This window comes from Python bivittatus, unplaced genomic scaffold (assembly GCF_059951505.1).
Source record: "Python bivittatus isolate LINGU-HERP-01145 unplaced genomic scaffold, Pbiv_v1 ctg000610_np1212, whole genome shotgun sequence".
Lineage (NCBI taxonomy): Eukaryota > Metazoa > Chordata > Lepidosauria > Squamata > Pythonidae > Python > Python bivittatus.
This window is the reverse complement of record NW_028277088.1, coordinates 5506771-5525613: the sequence shown is the minus strand read 5'-3', so window position 1 is coordinate 5525613 and position 18843 is coordinate 5506771. Positions and strand designations below refer to the sequence as shown.

Sequence of the window (18843 nt, the reverse complement as noted above, 5' to 3'; positions counted from 1 at the left end):
TTCAAGTGTCTGGCTTAGGCAAAATATGTTGGAATTATGGGAATAGTAAACAGTACTGACATTGCTCAGGCAGAAAATCTCTAGGGTAGGTGAGGAATATCATACCCTTATGACTTACTTGTACTGCTTATTTGTTCTTCAAAGGGGCATTTCCTAACTGGCTCTGCTTGTTAAAAGTAGTTTCTGCACATATGCAGAAACCACTTCCATTAAAGCTAAGGAACTAATTGAGATAGGTCAGCCCTGCTTTAATGCTCTTTAGAGCAACTTGGCTCTACAAAGGACTTTGCTACACTGAGGTAGAGTATCATGCCTTGTTAGGTAAAGTTCTTTGTTAAGGCAAGTCCACTACAATCTGCACACTCTTAGTGGGTATTTATATCTATAAATGAACCTTGACTTGTATTCCTGACATATTTCAAAGAAGATAAATGATAAGAAAACAGCATTTTTGAATTTCTGTACTATTCTTGTTTTCCCATAAGGAATGAAAGCCTAGAAATATTAAGATTTGCAATTCTGGATTTGCCGCATTTCAGAATTATTTGAGGTAAAATTTGGAAAAAAAAATAGTTAACCTTTGAAGATGCATGATATAATGCTTTGGCGCACTGCTTGTTAGGAAATGATCCACAGTGCATTGGATGTAGGCTGATAAAATTTTGGTTATGTGATGGAGAGTGACAATGGATTCCCAAAGCCAGAATTGATTTGTCTAGCTGTTTTTCATATTTCATTGCCATACACAAATCTTATATTCCTTAAAGCAGGGTTCAGATTGGCAGTTCTGGGGGGAAAACCTGGTTTCCTGAAAGTTTATTGTGGAGCATGAAGTGAGAAGATCAGTAATGACAGAAATATGAAGCTATTTCACTGGAGTTAACCATTTCGCTTTTACAGTATTATCAATCCAAAGCCTTATCCATTCCTGGCTCTATAAGTTCCTTTTCAGCTAGTAATGCTGTAAAACAGTCCTTCAGAACTTGGTCCTTAACAAACATTGACCCATGGTAATCTGGGAATGATAGACATCTGGAGAGCACTAGCTTATAAAAAAACTACTGTGGATTGAAAGCTAGATTTTTCTGCATGTAAGGTATATGCCTTGCATGTGAGTTCTCCCCTTTTTCTGCAAGTAGAATACTTATAGGCTGCTGATTTCTCAAAAACCAGATAGGCTTAACATACTTAAAACTAAAAGAAAAGGAAAAAATTCAACCTCTCAAAATGCACATATAAAAAAGTGAGAAAATCCATGAAAAACTGTCACTACAATGTTGAGTGTGGTCTACAGTTGCTAAAAGAAAAAAAAGTGTCTTCCTAACCACTGAAAAAACTGAGTTCCTTAAGGGATTTTTTTTTTTTTTACAGAAGATCACAGCATTAAGGTCACCATAAAAAGCTGCCAAATCAGTTTGCTAATGAATTTTAATTGAACAGCATGAGAACAGAGCTGCCAGAACACTCATTAAGTGGGAATCTTTTTGGATACAATTTCTAAAGTTATGTGCAGATTGGGGCTTCTCCTGTTGCAGTTGGTTAAACATGGGCTGGATTTTGTTCCCCAGCCATTGTACTCCCTTGCTATATCTCTATGCAACTTTTGGGGCATGTAGACTCAAGATTGCCAAGTTCACCAAGTGAAAATAACAGTCTATATATGAACCCATCCCCAAAGACAGTGAACTAGGTGAGACAAGGCAAAAGAAGAAGTATCCTCCTTTTACCCATGTGCTCGAAATAAAGAGCCAGATCATATTTACAGTAAACAGGTAGATATGTATAAAATCGGTGTCATTCTTTTATTTTGCATTGCCAAGATGGAAGTAGAAGATGATGAATTGGCATGTCTCTGCCCGCTTTCTGGCCATTTTTTTGTTTTATTTTGTTTCATTTTATTTTGTTTAAAATTCATTCCAAGTACTGGTGATCTAAATTTCCTACAGGCCAGGGAGCCTTAGGATCTCAGGGAGCCTAAGCCACGCCCAGTTAATCCTTTTTTTTTTTAACTTTCACTGTACCAGTTGTCCAGTTTCTAATCATCAGAGCTTCTAATGTCTGAAAAATCCAGTCTTGAAGGATAGTGAGAGTAGCAAGATGGAAGATCTGATGATGGATTGCCCTTTCAAGATCACAAACCTGTATCTAAGCGTGAAATAGAAAATCTGAAAAATCATGTGTGCTAAGATAGCCCTAATGAAATCAGAGATGGGAGCAGAGACAGGAATGCACCAGTATGCAATTTGTTGCCAGGACTTTGTCTCAGTTGAATCCCAAAACTGTACAAGTCAGGAATAGAATTTCTTAATGCAAATCACATAAAAGTTTGCTACTTACATTTTATGTCTCCACCCTTCCCCATCATGATATTTTGCTTAGCCTTCCACCACTAGCCTATATTCTCTACAGAACTAATGTTGTAGAGAATAGGGAAGAAGAGACCCAGGTTCAAGTCTCATGAGGTGGCCTTTGATCGACCTAATCTACCTACAACAAGGTTACTGTAAGGTGAAACTGGAGAATAATGGAGCTGACCTGAGCTCATTGGAGTTTATAAATGCCTGCCTGCCTTGGAAGGACTGGCTAGATTTGAGTATCAGAAAAAGAGGCTGGTACACTTAAAACTGTGACCCATTCGTTTGTTTTTAAAGGAACTTACTAGATGCATTTTGTCAACTCTTAGATTACTTTTATCACTGGAATCATAAGCCAAATCTGTTACTAGCATCTGCAGTCATTGCTACCCTAAATACAACAAGTAAAGCAGCTTTTAAGCATTTAAAGATTAAAAGAACCATCCCATCATTAAAAAAGTGACCTTAAAAACATTAGTGTAGAGGCTTAGTAAGTAAATATTTTTCATAAACTGTTACCCCAAACTGTTATTTTTTTTTTTGAAAGATGTAGTGCAATGCTGCTAATTTTAAGTTATGGTGGTTTCTATAGATAAATAATCCCCACATGCTTTTCTTTCATGTTTAATCTTCTCAAGTATCAGAATATTTCATTTTGATATTCATTCCACCCTCCCATATACAGACAAATGCAATCCTTGTATGGTGCTCAGCTACGACTCCATAAGTCTAAACTGGCTACTGAGGCCAAACTGGCTACAAAGGGGAGAGGAACTATCCAAGTCACAACACATGGGGGCATATGTTTTGTTCCCATATGGAGCAAATTTTGCAGAAAGTCATGGTACAAAGCAAACTTTAGAGGCAGTTTCCTAAACACTGCACTGATGGCAATAAACTAACATTACTTATTATTATTACCTCCCAAAAAAATTTCTCCACCAAAAAAAAACCAAAACCAAATAAGGATAATAATGTTTGATTTTAGTGTATTTGTGTTCCATGTATTATAATAATCCAGGATCATCTTGTGTTAGTATCAAACAGTCTCTCTCCCTTACACATCCACTTTTTAAAATAGCAGGAAATGCAAATTTGTTACTAAAAAATAATTCATCTTGTCCCTCTTAAGAAACAGCTCTGGGCAGAATCCACCAGAATTAATCTCTTTTAGATCTCACTGTTTTCATCTGAAAGGTAAATTCTGTACTTGGATCTCAAAATAAGTGTTGTTTAAAAGTTCTGAATCATGCATGTCATCTACCAGACTATTTCATTAGCCCTACCTGTATGTAAAAAACTAGACCTGTGAAGATTTTCCAATCATAGACACTACAGGTAGTCCTCATTTAGTGACTGCCTCAGTAATCATTCGCAGTTACAACAATGATGAAAAAGTAACTTTGCGACCAACGCCCACATTTATGACCTTTGCAGCATTTTCTCAGTCATGTGTTTACCATTACAGCCAGTTAGTATGCATTTTCCTGTGCCTGACAAGTTTTTTTCTCCCCACCCCACCCACAGAGCAGAGATTGCCTAAACAAGCAATCTCTTCCTGAGCTGCTTTTCTCCACAGTCCAGTGCTTTCCTAAAAAGTGTTAACCCCAAGATAACAAGCTCAGTTCTGTGACCTTAATTAGTTGATTAGAAAGCTGAGGCTGCTGCCTGAAATTGACAAGACCCTAACCAGATTCACACTAAAACAGGCTTTTGTTGGTCTCCTAAGCTTACAGCAAGCACATAAGGCAAACAGCTGGTGCTAGCACATTTCTTTTGATGTGTATTCCACATTGTGTGCCTACTTACTCTCATGTAAGACTGCTTCCTCTCTGCAGTCACTATATGAGGACTACCTATATTTGAAGAAATTTCAGATTTTCTTTTCAACGTATTGGGATGCTGTTAAAAGAACCAGAGTAGGGCCAACAAAACCAAAAACAAAACAAACCTGGTAATCTGATCATATCCTACCCAACTGCCAGTGATGTTGCTTGTGTCTAGGGTGCAGAAGAATAGGAGATAATGGGGCTCAATGTGTGTTATACCTCCAAGTAGTTAGCATACTTTGAAAGTCAACTGCCAATATAGGGGGACTTCCAGGCCCAATTCAAAGTGCTGCTTTTAATCTATGAAGCCCCATACAACCTAGCTCTGGGATACCTTAGGGACTTTCTCTTCCAGGTGGATCCTGCTTATCCTCTGTAGTCATCAAGGAAGAGGTTGCCTATAGTCCCAGCCCCTTGAGAAGTGAGGATGACATGGTCACAAGGCAGACTTTGTATGTGTGGTGCTAAAGCTCTGGAAGAACTTGCCTCCAGAAGTGCATGTGGACTCCTTGCTTTTGTCTTGCAAGATAGTAAGTGCAATTTTGTTCAGGCAGGTTTTTGAAGGTTAGTGGTGGTCTGGTTGCTATCTGGCCAGGATCTGATTTTATTATTTGTGTTCATGCATGCTTTTTAAGTATGCTTTTATTGGTTTTTATGGCACTGTATTGTTTATTCTGTAAACAGCCCAGAATCTTGGAATAGGAGTAGGATATTAAAGAATGCATAAATAAACAGACATACAAACAAAGCAGAGTTGAGCTTTCTTATTGATGGAAGAGATATTTTTGACCAACGCAGTTGTTCTTCTTTTGAACATATGAGGCATTTCTGACACGTGCTTTAGAACCTATACAATATGGTATGGATTTTTAAAAATACGTTTGAATCAATCTGAAATAAAATGCCACACCCATTTTCATTTTCATTGCCCACCTGCTGGCAGCAAACTGAGGATTTTTTTTCTGTGAATTTTTAAGGAACTGTGATGTTCAAACTGAAGCTGTCTTTCTGCCCTGCTCAATGACAGAATGAGGACAGTGCTTTGAAATGATTTTCTAATATTGTTGTATATCCAGAATCTAACTGACCATTCAGGACTGGGATGATCTCTCTTTTACCACAAGATCCCTGGCTGGCTGCCAGTTGAGGATAGTTCTGGGATAGAAATGGCATTTGAGTAGATGGGTTCCCAAAGAGAGCAGAGAAGTTGGAATTTAAGAAAGATAAAAATAAAACTGTCTCTATGGAATTAACAGGCAGATATTTGGCACAATTTGAACTATCCAAATGTTGTATAAAACTTAGTATTCCAAAGGGGCTTCAAATGTGCATTTTTCAAACAACTCAACCACAAACCATCACTGAAACTAAATAACTTTTCAGATGCATTAGGGTCTGCAGCCTAAGGACAGAGGGAATGCAGATTTAATATATTACCACCTATGTCAAGTTGCTAGATCCAAATTTTATTAAATTAAGTATTATTTTCAACCAACATGGGTTTGATAGCTGGGAATTATGTACTTCTGGAGAGCATGAAGTTGAGAAAGACTACCTTACATTGAGAAAAGGTAATACAAATTAATTAAGAATACCTTGTTGATGTCAGATCTATAAATGATTCATAATCTGCTAATAACTAAGGCTAAGCTTCACAAGAGAATGTATTTGTAAGGCGGGGCTGTTGTTTTGTAACTTGACCAGGCTTTGCACATAGAAAGTTAAATGTCCTGTATACCTTCCAATAAAAGGTTCAGCAAGAAGTATCTCAAGATATCTTGCTGCCTGATGGCATCTTCCAAATCCATTTATAGAAGCATTTTGGACTAGCAGTTGATTTTACATCAGTGCATGTGAAGAGATAAGTGTCCTTCTACACACCTGTGAACTGCAGACTAGTTTTGGGGGTACAGGACAGGTGGTGAGGTACATATAGCATGAACCCATAATAGAAGGGAATAGCCAGGGTGATTAGGAAGTACATCTAGGGACCTGTCACTCAGTATTCTGCATCTGAGGCACTTGCCTCACTCAGCCAAAAGGGAACATAGGCCCTCAGAATTGGCAGCAAGGGATGGGAAGACATACGCTGGAGATCCTAGAAGAAACTGCTAATCAGAGTAGACAATCCTGGTTTAAACAGACCAAGGGTTTCATTCAATAGGAGGCAGTTTCACACTTCCTAAGAGCCAGATGGGAACATTGATAACATGGAAGGAAAGGACCCAGGATGGCCAGTATGTGTGCATTTGTAACAAGGTAAGTGATCCTCAAAGTCCACCAGCCTTGGATTGTGCTTTGCTCAGTTCTTGACATTTTGCATGTTCAGAGCCAAACCAGTCATGAGGTTACTTGCATAAATGTAATTCATGTAGCCCATTTGTAAAATAAGTAGTAGGAGGAGAAAGACTCCTGAGTATAATCAGGAATATGGGATAGTATGAAAGGGAAGTTGTTGCTTTTTTCTGTTGCCATCTAGGCAAAATATAGCTTACCTGAATCTGGTCTGGGCATCATAGATTTGGAGGGAGACTTGTTTATCAACTTGTAGGACTCTCTGCTTAACACAGGGAAGCCAGAGTAAGGGAAGTATCTTAAGGGGGTGCTATATCACACAACATTGCAAATATTTCAACCATTTTTAAAAAACATTACAATTATTTTATGTTTAGGAACTGTTTCGGGAATGACTAATGTCTAATTATGCATGGGGAATGGGTCATCATCCATGCATTATAACAGGTAGCAATCCAGTCTCTAGGGAAAACTTCCAATAAAGTAGTGCCAACATCTTTCTAGACATCCTTGTTCTCTCAAATTCTTGCAAGGTTAATCTTGGGAGCCATATGCCAGTGATGGGCAAGGCTGAAACAAGAAAGGGCAGAACAAATTCCCAAACCCAGTGGGGCCACCATTCACTCTCTGCCACACTTTGTTCTTGCCCAAGTAAAAGGATGCCAAAAAATGAACAGAAGGGGCATTTTGATTTTGGTCAACGGCTACATGTAATTACCCAACATACTTCAAATAGCTGGTTTCCTTTTTTTACGGTTGTACCATTAAGTCTCCATGAGGACTCCCTCTCCTTCCCTCACTTTTTCTCTCTCTCCCTGCCCCTTTTTTCACCCTCTCTTTCTCATTCTCTCCCTCTCATTCTCTCTCCATCCCTCCATCATTATATCCTCTCTCTCTCTCTTTTATTCCTTCACCCCTTCCTCTTTCATTCTCTATTTCTCCCTCACTCTCTCTTTATATGTATAGAAATACAAGAGTATCCATGCGAAGAGAGCTGCTACATATACAACAAAGAAACATCCACTAATTATTTCATCAATCTTTCTTTGGACCCCAAGTGAACAGCAGAAACAAGAGGTTTTACCAAATTTTGGCAAATTGCAATCTATGGTACATGAGTTGAGCACAACTTGGTGGAATCTGAAGTTGCACAGCCCTACTGTCTACACAGTTGCAAATAAGAGTTCTATTCCATCAAGAACTTTAGTCCAGTCCCACTGGTCAAGAACAGTAAATAAGTAGAATTCCTTTAATTAAAACTCAAAGTAAGTAAGGCGAGACCTCTAGAATGATCAGCTTTACTGACCAATAAAAGGTTGTCACTTTCCTCATTTGAGTTGTGTCTCATTTAAATAATAAACAATTTCTACAGCTGTTAAGGTTAGCAGAATCAAACACATTGGAATAGCATTAGAAATTGATCCCACAAGACACAATCCTTCCAGTTCTCCTGCCCAAGCCCCATTGAAAGAAATGCAGTTTGTATGGCCATGCACTGTTTCATTTTGTTTCAGTGTTTACCAAGTGCAAGATAGCTATCAGTTAGTTTGTGCCCCAATCAGGTATTCCACTGCAAATAAGAAGCCATTAAAAAAAAACACATTAAAATAGCAAGCAACACCAAACTTTGGAAATCCAGGAGCATCCCTGAATACTACCCTGGTTCTCCTATGAGAACTGACTGCATTATTCATGTTACTGATCTTTAAAGCATCCATGCAGATGTTGGCAATCTACAAGAAGGAATATAAAATATCTTCCTGCATCTTGGATAGATAGATTTCCCGTTGGCACCTCATCTGGTTTCATCTTTCATATGAACCTTTTTTCCCCCCTTTTCCTTTTCTAAAAAGTGCCTTTCTGAATCAGATGAGCTTGTACATGGCAAAGATAACATTCTAAAAAGCATGCAGCTATTCTTGGGTACCAAAGGAATGCTTCAGTGCTGGTTCATTCAATCTTGGCAAAAGGATATAACTGTCCATTTTTAATTTTCATTTCACAATCCAGCCTCCTCTATTTGGCCTTCCTCAGTCTGGTGTGCTCCAGATATGTTGGATTACAACTCCCAGAATTCCAAGCTAGATGGGAATTTTGGTAGCCCAACCCATCTGGAGGATGAACACTTGCTCTAGAAGTTTATATTAGATGAGTATTTATTTGATGGTCTTATACAATGCACACATTTGGCTCTTCCTCAAAAGTCCTGACAGACTTATTGTTTGACAGACTCTGGTAACTAGGGAATTGTCACACTTCTATTTCAACACTCTTGGAGTTTACCTCTGCCTTGACATTCCATAAATGTTTGTTTGTTAGATTTATATCCCACCTTGAACTCCCAAATGAGCTTTGAATTCTCTTTGGGTGAAGCATCATTCCTAATAATGAATTATACACCTGTGTATTGTAGACAAGTGACTATGCTGTAAAAAAAAAAGTTACTACCAGCTATCAGCCAAAGTGGTATTTGGGGCAGGAAGGATTTCAAGCAGATTAATAAGAATGGCTTTCATGCACAACCCTGCAATATAAAATACTGCAAAGAATAGGTTATTATTCCTCCAGATCAAAGAGCCAGATCAGCCTAGTGAGATATTCACTGTCCTCAATGGTAAATACTCAGCTTCCACATCTGCCATGGACTATATCATCTTCCTGTTGGTGGAAATAAATACCAGTGACCTGCCTTACCTGTGGCTGAGAAAGCGATAAAAATTGCTCAGCATTTTGTACAGCAAAAAGGTTGACATAAAATCAATAGGCAGTAACAGTGACAAAATAGCTAATAAACATTTCAGGGGAAAGTATTGGCACAGAATGCTTGAATGATCCCATCCTCTACGATCACATTCTTGAAAGTGCTGGAAACAGCTTCTTTCTGGCTGGATGCACCAGAAAACACCTTAACTTGGTTGCTGAATTAACTCATTTTCTGGTTCACACAAGCCACTGAACCATAAATTAACCAAATGGCTTGGATAGGTACAATGCACTAAGCCACAGAAAAATAAACCAAAGTTAAAATTAAGCAAACTTTGGATGTTGCTTGGATGCAATGATTAGGTCTTCAGGTGATCTGATTGAGCATATTGTGAGAATTTTAATGTGTGTGCACATATGTGTGCGTGTGTGCATGCTGGCTCTCCCATTACTTTGATGAAGACATATTCTGGCCTCATCATCTCACCCAGTCAATCCCATACCCAGCAGCATATTTTCTCACTAAACTGCATCTTTTATATCCCCCCAGCTGCCTTGAAGGAGGCTGGCTGGACTTCACTCCCCTGCCCCTCATTAATTCCCTTTTATTTTTCCTTGATATGGAAAAAATATTCTTTCATTTATTTTATTAGATGTAGGTGCCAACATACTCTGAAACAACTCCAATATTAAAATCAATGGTGGCACAATCAGGTTAGTGTCATTGTGGACAGGTTGAGGGACTATAGCTACTTCCTACCCATTTCTGTCCCTTTTCTACCATTCCAACCGAGAAACAGAAATAACTATAGAGACAGATTGTGTAAATCACTCTCACTTTTGTTTGGTCTCTGTAGAAATTGGTCACAGTCTTTGGAACAGTTAATTTTGCAGGAAGGAGTTTGTATAACGTGGGCAGAGTTTTGGTCTGGAGGAGTTAATTTAACTCTGGGGATAAATCTAATCCTTTGTGGGCTATCTGACTAGGTCAACTGATCCTTTTTTGATGTTCCCAAAATATACTAACCCTCCATTGACCCAGTTAACTGTGATGTGGGAATAGGGTATTATGACCAACAGGGATTATCTGAGCTTTCTGCCAAAATAACAGCAGCCAACAAATTCTTTTAGATTAAAAAAATGTATTGATTTTCAAAGCTCTCATTAACCAAAACTCACCCACCTGAATAATTCTAGATGTAAGGAAGTAAATAAAAGAGTTTTTACCAAAATTAATGATATACCTTAGAGATATCTCTGGAATAAAAGGTGAGGGGTTGAATATACCACCCACACCATTAATAGACCTTCATATTCAATTAACAGTGACAAGTACACTATTCCATTAAATTTATCATTGCATATAAAAGTTTAGTTAGGATTCCGTCCTATTTAATCCCTTGGAGATAATCCAGTTGATGTAGAAATATGCATTCTAATACAACCTAAACCTATTTTATTATTTTATCCTGGGATATTCCACAAAAGAAGGAATTCTGTGATTACAGAAAGAAAACTTGGAGGGGATGCATAATTACTTGGATGTACTATTAGGATGGTAAAGTATTCATTCTCCTTCAGGATTTTGTGGGAGTTTCAGCTTCATTTGAAGGGAGACATCTGCCTTAAGCCATCTGAAAGACTATGTCTCACCCAGAGCCTAGCTTTGCAGTGGGCCGCAGTGCTTTCTCAGATTAAGACACACAGGCAATAGCAAACTGGGCCATCAGCAAAGACGTGGTCACAAACAGGCTAGAGAACATATAACAGCTCAAGCAGGCCAGTCACTCTGTCTCATCCCCATCCATCTGACAGAGTGGTGGTTGTGGGGAAATGTGGAAGAAGAAGGGGCATATGGGGCATATACATTGCCTTGAGCTCCTGTAGGAAAGGTGGGATATAACTCTAATAAATAAATAAATAAATAAATAAATAAATAAATAAATATTTTGTACAGGAGGAATTAACAGATACATAATTCCAACAGAACATGGGGGAGAGATATCCTTGAAGTTGCTTAATTTAAATTTTCCACTATTTCACAATACATTTTGTAACTTGAGTTTGGCAGTAGAACTTCAACTAGTGCTGTGGTGTTGTCAAGTTCTTGTTAACTAACAGGAAGATTCTGATTTTTCAACAGACTAATCCAGTGTGTATACAGGCCTTGCCAGCTAGGATGCCACTGAGTTAAAAGACAGCTTAGTAGCCAAAGATACAAAATGTTATGTAATAGAACTGGAAATTATACAAACACCTCATGTGGGAATGCCTTGACTAGTCAATGGTAACAATCTTACAGATACCAGGTTAGAGAGCACAGCCTTCTTTCACAAATCCAGAATGAGAACTTCACATATTGGATCCCCATCCAGTTAATGGAAGTCTAATAATGCTTTGATTGAGGAACATCCCTAAAACGTAACCTCAAGTGAAAGTGAATGTGAAGTGAAAATCTAGAGTTCCAACCTCCAAGGATATATTTGGGGAAAGCCAACAAGCTACATTATGACTACCAACACTGAAATACATCTACAGTATCATACCAACTATGTGTGGGTAGGTCAGCCCCATGTTTCACAAAGCCCTAAGCCACTGTTAGATTTTCCTTGAGAGTGAATTCCCAAATGAATATGGTGATCTCTCCTCTAAGTAAAAAATCTGAGCTGCTAAGATAGACTGTAAGACAGCAAACAGCAAGAGGGCACACTCCTTGAAAAGAGTTCACCCAGTTTAAAAAAATGTACAAACAAACTTGGATCTCATCAAGGAAATGAGCACGGCTTGATGAGCTCACTGGTACTAGCAAAGTGTGGTAGACTTTATCCTACTTTGGGGTTCTCAAGGATTCCACAGTACAACCCTGAGCTACACACATTCTCTTCTATTATCCTACTTTGCTCTTGGAAAAGACTAAGCGGGGCTGGACCCATTTAGTACTTTGGTGAAAGACTAACAGGAAATCCCAGGACTGTAGCCTAGATTGGGAATTTGAATAAAAACATCCCAGAAGGCAACAGCAAACCACTGTTACTGCTGCTAAGAAATCTACACGGGCAGGGCATGTGGTTGCCAGGACCTGAGCATCACTTGAGGAAGTCTTTACCTTTCTATATATAAACATGTGGGTACACAGTCTCTTGTACAGTCTGACAGCTGAACTACCTTCTTCTTCTGCATGTTTAGGCAAAGACTTTTGAGGAAAGCCAAAAGTATTTTATTGTCTACAACTTGCAATTAGTTTGTGTACACTTCTGTTCAGGATCAGGGTGGATGAGAAGAAGGAAATCCAGTTCCATTAAAATCAATTGCATTTTCCTCCCATGGATTTTCAAGAATAACCATACTCCAAGAATGGAGCCTTCTGGAAAATATAGTTGTGGTAGCCATGGTATTCATCCCTTAAATGCTCCACAGGTGCCCAATAACAAGTGTCGTTGTTTTAGTTTCAGTGGAGAATGTCGCAGTGTGACTATTTGCCACCTAATGGAGTGAATTTTTTTCCCCAGGTCCTAAATGGATGTTGATTCTGCCACCCCTTGTCTCTCAGTCCTCTCTGTCTTTCTAAAATAAAATAAAATAAAATAAAATAAAATAAAATAAACAGTCTCTTTAGACTATTTTTGACCTATAATTGCCAACATCTGTTCAGGATAATCATCTACACAGAATCTGTCATGCACGGGGTTGGTTGTTTTGCCATTTTCTCTACCTTGCCATGCAGGTCAAAGATGTTAAACACTAAGGCTGAAGGAGACCTGTCCATAGATACGCCACAGGCATATTTATTTCTCCCCATCGATCCACTTTTAGAGAACATTCCACTGCCAATTTAAAGGGGGGAAGGGGGAAAGGGGGCGAGAGAAAGATGAAAGCATCCATAACTAAGTGTCATAAGAAGGGACAAGGAAAATAGGGATTGCCTTCATTTTTTACTAAAATGAGGCAAGGTGAGAGGATGTCAAAGGGCAGGAGCTAGCACCATTGAAAATTAAAAGAAGTTTCATAAGAAAACCACACTATTATTGTATTTGTCTCAATGGGGCTTCTGAGGAAAAAAGCACTAGTGGATTGTGCCCAGGTTCAACTGATTGGAATCTAAATTGCCTGGCTAAATGTTATTGAGAAAGGATGAATCCAGCCCTCCAACCATGTTGCACTTCAATTCCCATCTTCTCAAGTGATGATGGGAGTTGCAGTCCAATACATCTGGAAGTCATCAAAGTGGGAAAACGAGACTAGATTCATCTCTCAAACTATTTAGAGCTTTTTTTTTCCAGCTATAAATAGCATTTAGCCTGCAAGGTAATTTTTTTGAATGATATTACTTTTTTCAGTGGGAGTGTCATATTTTTACTCTATTTTTACATTTTATTCTATTTTTCTAACAACTGCAAGGTTTGAAATATTGGACTGACTCCTAAACTGTATTAAAATGGGGATGGGGGAACTTTGCAAGTGGTATTTCGTATTTCTGAGAGCCAGTTTGGGCTAGTGGTTAAGGTGCTGGACTAGGAGAATGAAAACCTGATGGAAGTCAACTGATGGACTTTGGACCAGTCATTCTCTCTCTCTGTGATGTAGTGGGGAAGGTACTAGACTAGAAGGAGACCCAGGTTCTAATCTCTCCTCACTCACAGAACTCCCTGGGGGACTCTGGACCTGACCCTCCCTGTCAGCCCAAGAGCCAGTGTGGTGCTGTGGGGAAGATGCCAGACTAGAAGCTGGGACACCCTGAGTTCTAGTCCTGCCTTAGGCATGAAAGCCATCTGGGTGATGTTGGGTCAGTCCTTCTCTCTCAGCCCTAAGAAGAAGGCAACGGCAAACATTGCTGAAAACATTGCCTAGAAAACTGTATGGACTTGTCTGTATAGTCACCATGACTCAAGACTGACCTGAAGGCACAAAAAAGTGTTTCCACTCAGAAATTATGGGTCTATGAAGAATGTTTGATGCTCACCACAAAATAAAGTCTGGGGAGTGGATGAAGGCCATATGAAAAAGCATTCTATTGACAGGTTCCCATTCCCTTCACTCATCCATTCCCAAATCAAGTGTCGATCAATGTTAAAGCCATGTTCTACCAACAGCCATTTTGCTATGGGGAATGGCACATAAGCTTTAGTGAGTGCAGCCCAAGTGTTTAACCCCATTTTGATTTTTTCACCTGAAATGACTGAGATTGTTTTCAGCGCCCGAAGAACTCTGAATGTTCGTAAGGCTGAGACATTGCCCAGGTCCACAAATTCAGTTATGTATCTGTAAACAAGGAAAGTTTCAGACAAGAAGAAGACCATGACAAGAATGTCAGCAAAATAATGACAGCAAAAGAAAGAAAAGAAGAGAAAGAAGGGATGGGGAGGACAGGGAAAAAAATAGTCACTTGAGGCTGAGAGCAGATATGTAATGATCAGGGCTTCTTACCTGGTATGTATGAAACAGTTTTTTTAAAGCTCTCAGTATCCTAACATTCCAAAGTGTGGAAATTTTTACCTAGTCTGGTCAATTTTCTTACAAACCTGTTGAATTAAACCAGAGTTATTTGGAAACACTCAGCAAGGCACACACAACTAGGGACTGTCTTAAATGGGTCTGCCTCATTTAGAATTGGGTGAAGGATCTTCTACTTTTGTTGCCAACACTGATTTCCTGCATGTCTACTGCTAAAAATGCTGCGCATTATGGACATTTCTGGTCTATGTTTTGGGTGCTTGGCTAGCTCATGCAAACCACTCTGTCTATTACCTATTTAAAATAGATTCATTTATTGCATTCCTATATTCTATTTCCTTCCATGATGAAGCTCAAGGCAATTGCACAGGATTCTCAAAGTGGTCTCCTATTCAAAGGCATAGATCTGTCTTAAGTTCAACAGGTCACCATGAAATACTTCCAAAATTTTCTTGCAGATACACATGAGGAAGATCAGTAGTGCTAGGTGATTTCTCTTTCTTGCCCAGTATTATTGATCTTCTCGTTGAAGAACATTAGATATGCAGAAAACCCCAGGGTAATGCAAGTGAAAACTACTCATGTATGCAAAGACAAAAAAACCATCACTCAAGTCTTGGCCTTGCAACAGGAATGAGGCAAAGTGACTGGGTAGGATTTGTAAGCCAACCAAATCATACTGAAAATGGGAACCCTACTTCACATCAAAAGGGAATAAATTTTCCCCAGCTCTCATTCTCAGTCTGCCTGAAATCACAGATTGGTGAATAATTATACACTGCTTCAAAATTCTCCTATAATACAAGGAATATGTCTAGGGCCAAATAATGTTAAACAGACTCTAAGCATCTACAAACTAGTCATAATCTGATAAACCCATAACTCACACATTTTAAATATTAAGCAGTTGAAGAGGTAGGGGGCAAACAAGTCAAAATAATACATGAGTTTAGAGAGTTGTAGCTCCTATGAAAGTGAAAGGAGTGGGGAAACATTCATGATTTTTTTTATACTGTAATGTACTTTCCAACATTAGAACATAACTGAATTTCCTCCAAATTATTTATTATTGATTTAAAGATTCCTAGGAGAGAATCCAACATTCTTGAAGTTAAAAAGGAATACAGGAAGCCAGTTTATGCCAAGTCAGATCTTTTATCTATTTTTCCCAATATTGTTGGCATTCTCAGGCCTTTCTCAACTATAACAGCAAAATGCTATAGAATATATTAACCATAACACAGAAGTTCAGATTAGTAGGTTTACTGCAGCAAAATTATGAAGCGATTATGAATTCCAGTAACTTTTGTGTACCAAATGCACAATCTAATTATAACAATCAGTACCCAAATTTCTTGCAAATCTCTCTTCCACCTGTTCTACGTAAGGGCTAGAAGGGAATTTCTTTGGAGCAAGAGATACAATTTCCATCTGATCCTTCTTTTTCTTTCTTCTCTGGGGATGTCAGATATTGAATCAGAACCTTCTTCACATGAAGCAAATGTTCTGTCAATTAGTAGGTTATTTAAACTTAGCCCTCTGGTTTTACAATCAATTATATGTATGTGTGTAGCCCCGAAAAGAAACTTCCCACCATTTGTAAAAAAAACTATTACAAATGTGCTTTCTTTAAAAAAAATGTTTAAAATTATACATATTGTTCCAAATGTGAATCCTAACAACCCACCCCAAAATATGACTCTTAAGGCAGCTTCTGACAACTGAAAATATCAATAATAATAATAAAAATAATAATAATAATAATAATAATAATAATAGGATTAAAACAAGCAGAACACATTTTAAAATGTGGGTAGTTTTTTTTATAGACTATCCCCATGTTATTACAGAGAGCTAACTCAATGGAGAGAATGTGTTCTCTTTTCAAAACCTCTTCCACCTTTCACCCTTACATATTAAAGCTGCACAAAGGAATAAAAGATCAAAATATGTTAAAATAATGTCAAAGCTAGAAGGCCTGTCTTATCACTAATTACTGCAGTCAGGAACAGATGTGTACTTATCTTCTATTTCAGTATTGGAGCTTTTTGTAGAAATGTCACAGGCATTTTGTAGCCTTTGGACAATGCTGTTTATTATTTTCACCTCTAATATTTGCCAAGCAAGGGCTTATGCAGTGGGCATCAATCCATGGCAGTTAAAGACACAAGACCTTTAAGAGGCTGCAAGAAACCCCCAACCATTGCCATGGAATCACATTGGCTACCTCTGTGGAGCTGAAAGACTGAGCCAGATCAGCCCAATTCTACTTCTTTTCATTTCTTCCTCCTACTCTAAGCTATCACCCGTACTCTGTTAGCTTTAAGTTTTAAGCACAGTTTAGCACAGATGCCCCAAACCCTTTTAGAGCTATGGGTGCTCTTGCAAAATGGCTGCCATTCCCATACAAAGCACTGATTTCCCAGAGTGCTAAATGCCTCCTTACAACAGGACACTTCCTGCTACAGTTCTTTTTCTGGGTAGTCACCACGATTGCAAACAAACCCCTGAACTGCAACTTGCCACCATTTGTACTTTTTAATAATACAAATCCAGAGGCATGCTTGGAAATAGAGGTAGTGCTGGAGATGGTTGCTTGGTCTGCAGCATGGTGGCTTCCCATGTCTCAAAATATTTGAAACATGGGAAACCAAATGCATAACATTTCTCCAGCCAGGTTAAAATAATTTTTAAAAAATGTTTTAAGCCCTCTCCTTCATTGCAATGATTCCTACATTCTCTGGAATCATTCTAAGCTGCTTTGAGATTTATATGAAAGAAAAATGGTATACAGATATCATCAACAAAGTTCCCATTGGAAAATTTAAATTTGGATTTGGAGAAGGCACATTGTATTAGTCTAGTTTCTAATGCGCCAAAGCAAGGGCATAACTGCACTTATATCTTGATGTTTTTCACCATTTCGTTCAATTCACCTTCTGAAAAGGTGTGAAGTTCTGAAAAGGTGTGAAGTTCTACTCATCTGAAGTCCATTTCTAGTTATCCCATTTCATCTGGGCAGGATATCACCCCCTGATCTTACCTCAAGGATTTTACCTGAGCTATAAATTGAGACAGCATGACAACCAAACCCTCAGTGATCTAGAGCGAACAGTTGTTCAGTCTGGGTGGCCCCATGTTTTCAAACAGAGTATTGATTTACAAAAACCTGAAGGTTCTCTTCCACACCTGAGACACTAAAGAGGCACATGCAGTTTTTAATTCACAAGGTTCATTCAAGGATGAGCTCAGACTTGGGAAGTTCCATTTCTAGTGAGGAGACAAGCTATACAGGCTGATGAAGCTAGAAGGAGCCAGTCCGACTGTTTTTCTTTAGGCCAGTACTGCACCCCCTTCTGATTATGCTAAAATTGCCTATTTGACAGCAAAGGAGGTTCTTTGGAGAGGGGAAAAAAGTGCCATAAGGATAGCCTATTTTGTCTACTGCTGCAGGAACTTTGCAAGCTGCTCCAAAAAGGTTGCTGGTTTACAAAATGATTTTACTTGTCTTCATGTAATTATGGCCATGTACCCATAAAGTTGTCTTCAATTGTTTTGATGATGTTGCCTTCGTTTCATCCCCAGCCTGAGGGTGAGCAGATTAAGTCATCCTTGCCAATATTAAAACAGTATTTTTCGCCATTCTTTCAACACCATCAAGATGGGTGAAATCTATTAGGCTTTGTTATCTATTACCTTGGAGGAAAGTAAAGGGACTGGGAATGACTGGAACAAAGGCAATAAAGGCAGGAGAGGATCATCAGTGGGGACAGCACGTTTCACGCTGCTGTAATTTTTTGCTGACTCAGGGATGTACGGAGTGCACTGATACACTGTTGTGGGAAAAGCCTTGTACCAAACTAGATTAGAGCTGGGCAGATAAATTCTCTTACATTTGTTTTCTTCCAGTTCTTGTTTAATTTGCTGAAACATAATTTGCTTTAGAAATTTCCCTCAAAGGATCTGAGTATTTTGATGCAATGCTCATGAGGATCACAGTGTTTTTGCATGTATTTAGTTAAGCAATGAAGGGTGTATATGAATGTCCTGTCTTTTATTATATGATCTCCCCACTGATCTGCTTCCTTGGCTTTAAACAGTTTTGTCACTGTTAACAGGGAGTCCTGTCCTTGAGAAACAGTTGGAGAATTTCTCTTTATCTGCCTCCAAAAATGAGTGATGATTCAAAAGTGGATTTATGCCTGAGAGTC

General features: G+C 38.6%; 1 protein-coding gene across 7 annotated transcripts in view; it reads right to left on the bottom strand.

Moving 5' to 3' along the window:
• LOC103066749 (sodium channel protein type 5 subunit alpha) overlaps positions 1-18843 on the bottom strand; it is a 287467-nt gene that overhangs the window by 186965 nt on the left and 81659 nt on the right. For 6 of the 7 annotated variants that reach the window (XM_088150287.1, XM_088150288.1, XM_088150285.1 and 3 more), the window contains one exon: positions 14349-14440. The exons of the other annotated variant lie outside the window; for it this stretch is intronic. In XM_088150287.1, coding sequence (XP_088006413.1) covers positions 14349-14440 — 92 coding nt within the window. The remainder of the gene's footprint in view (positions 1-14348; positions 14441-18843) is intronic. 7 annotated transcript variants of the gene reach the window in all.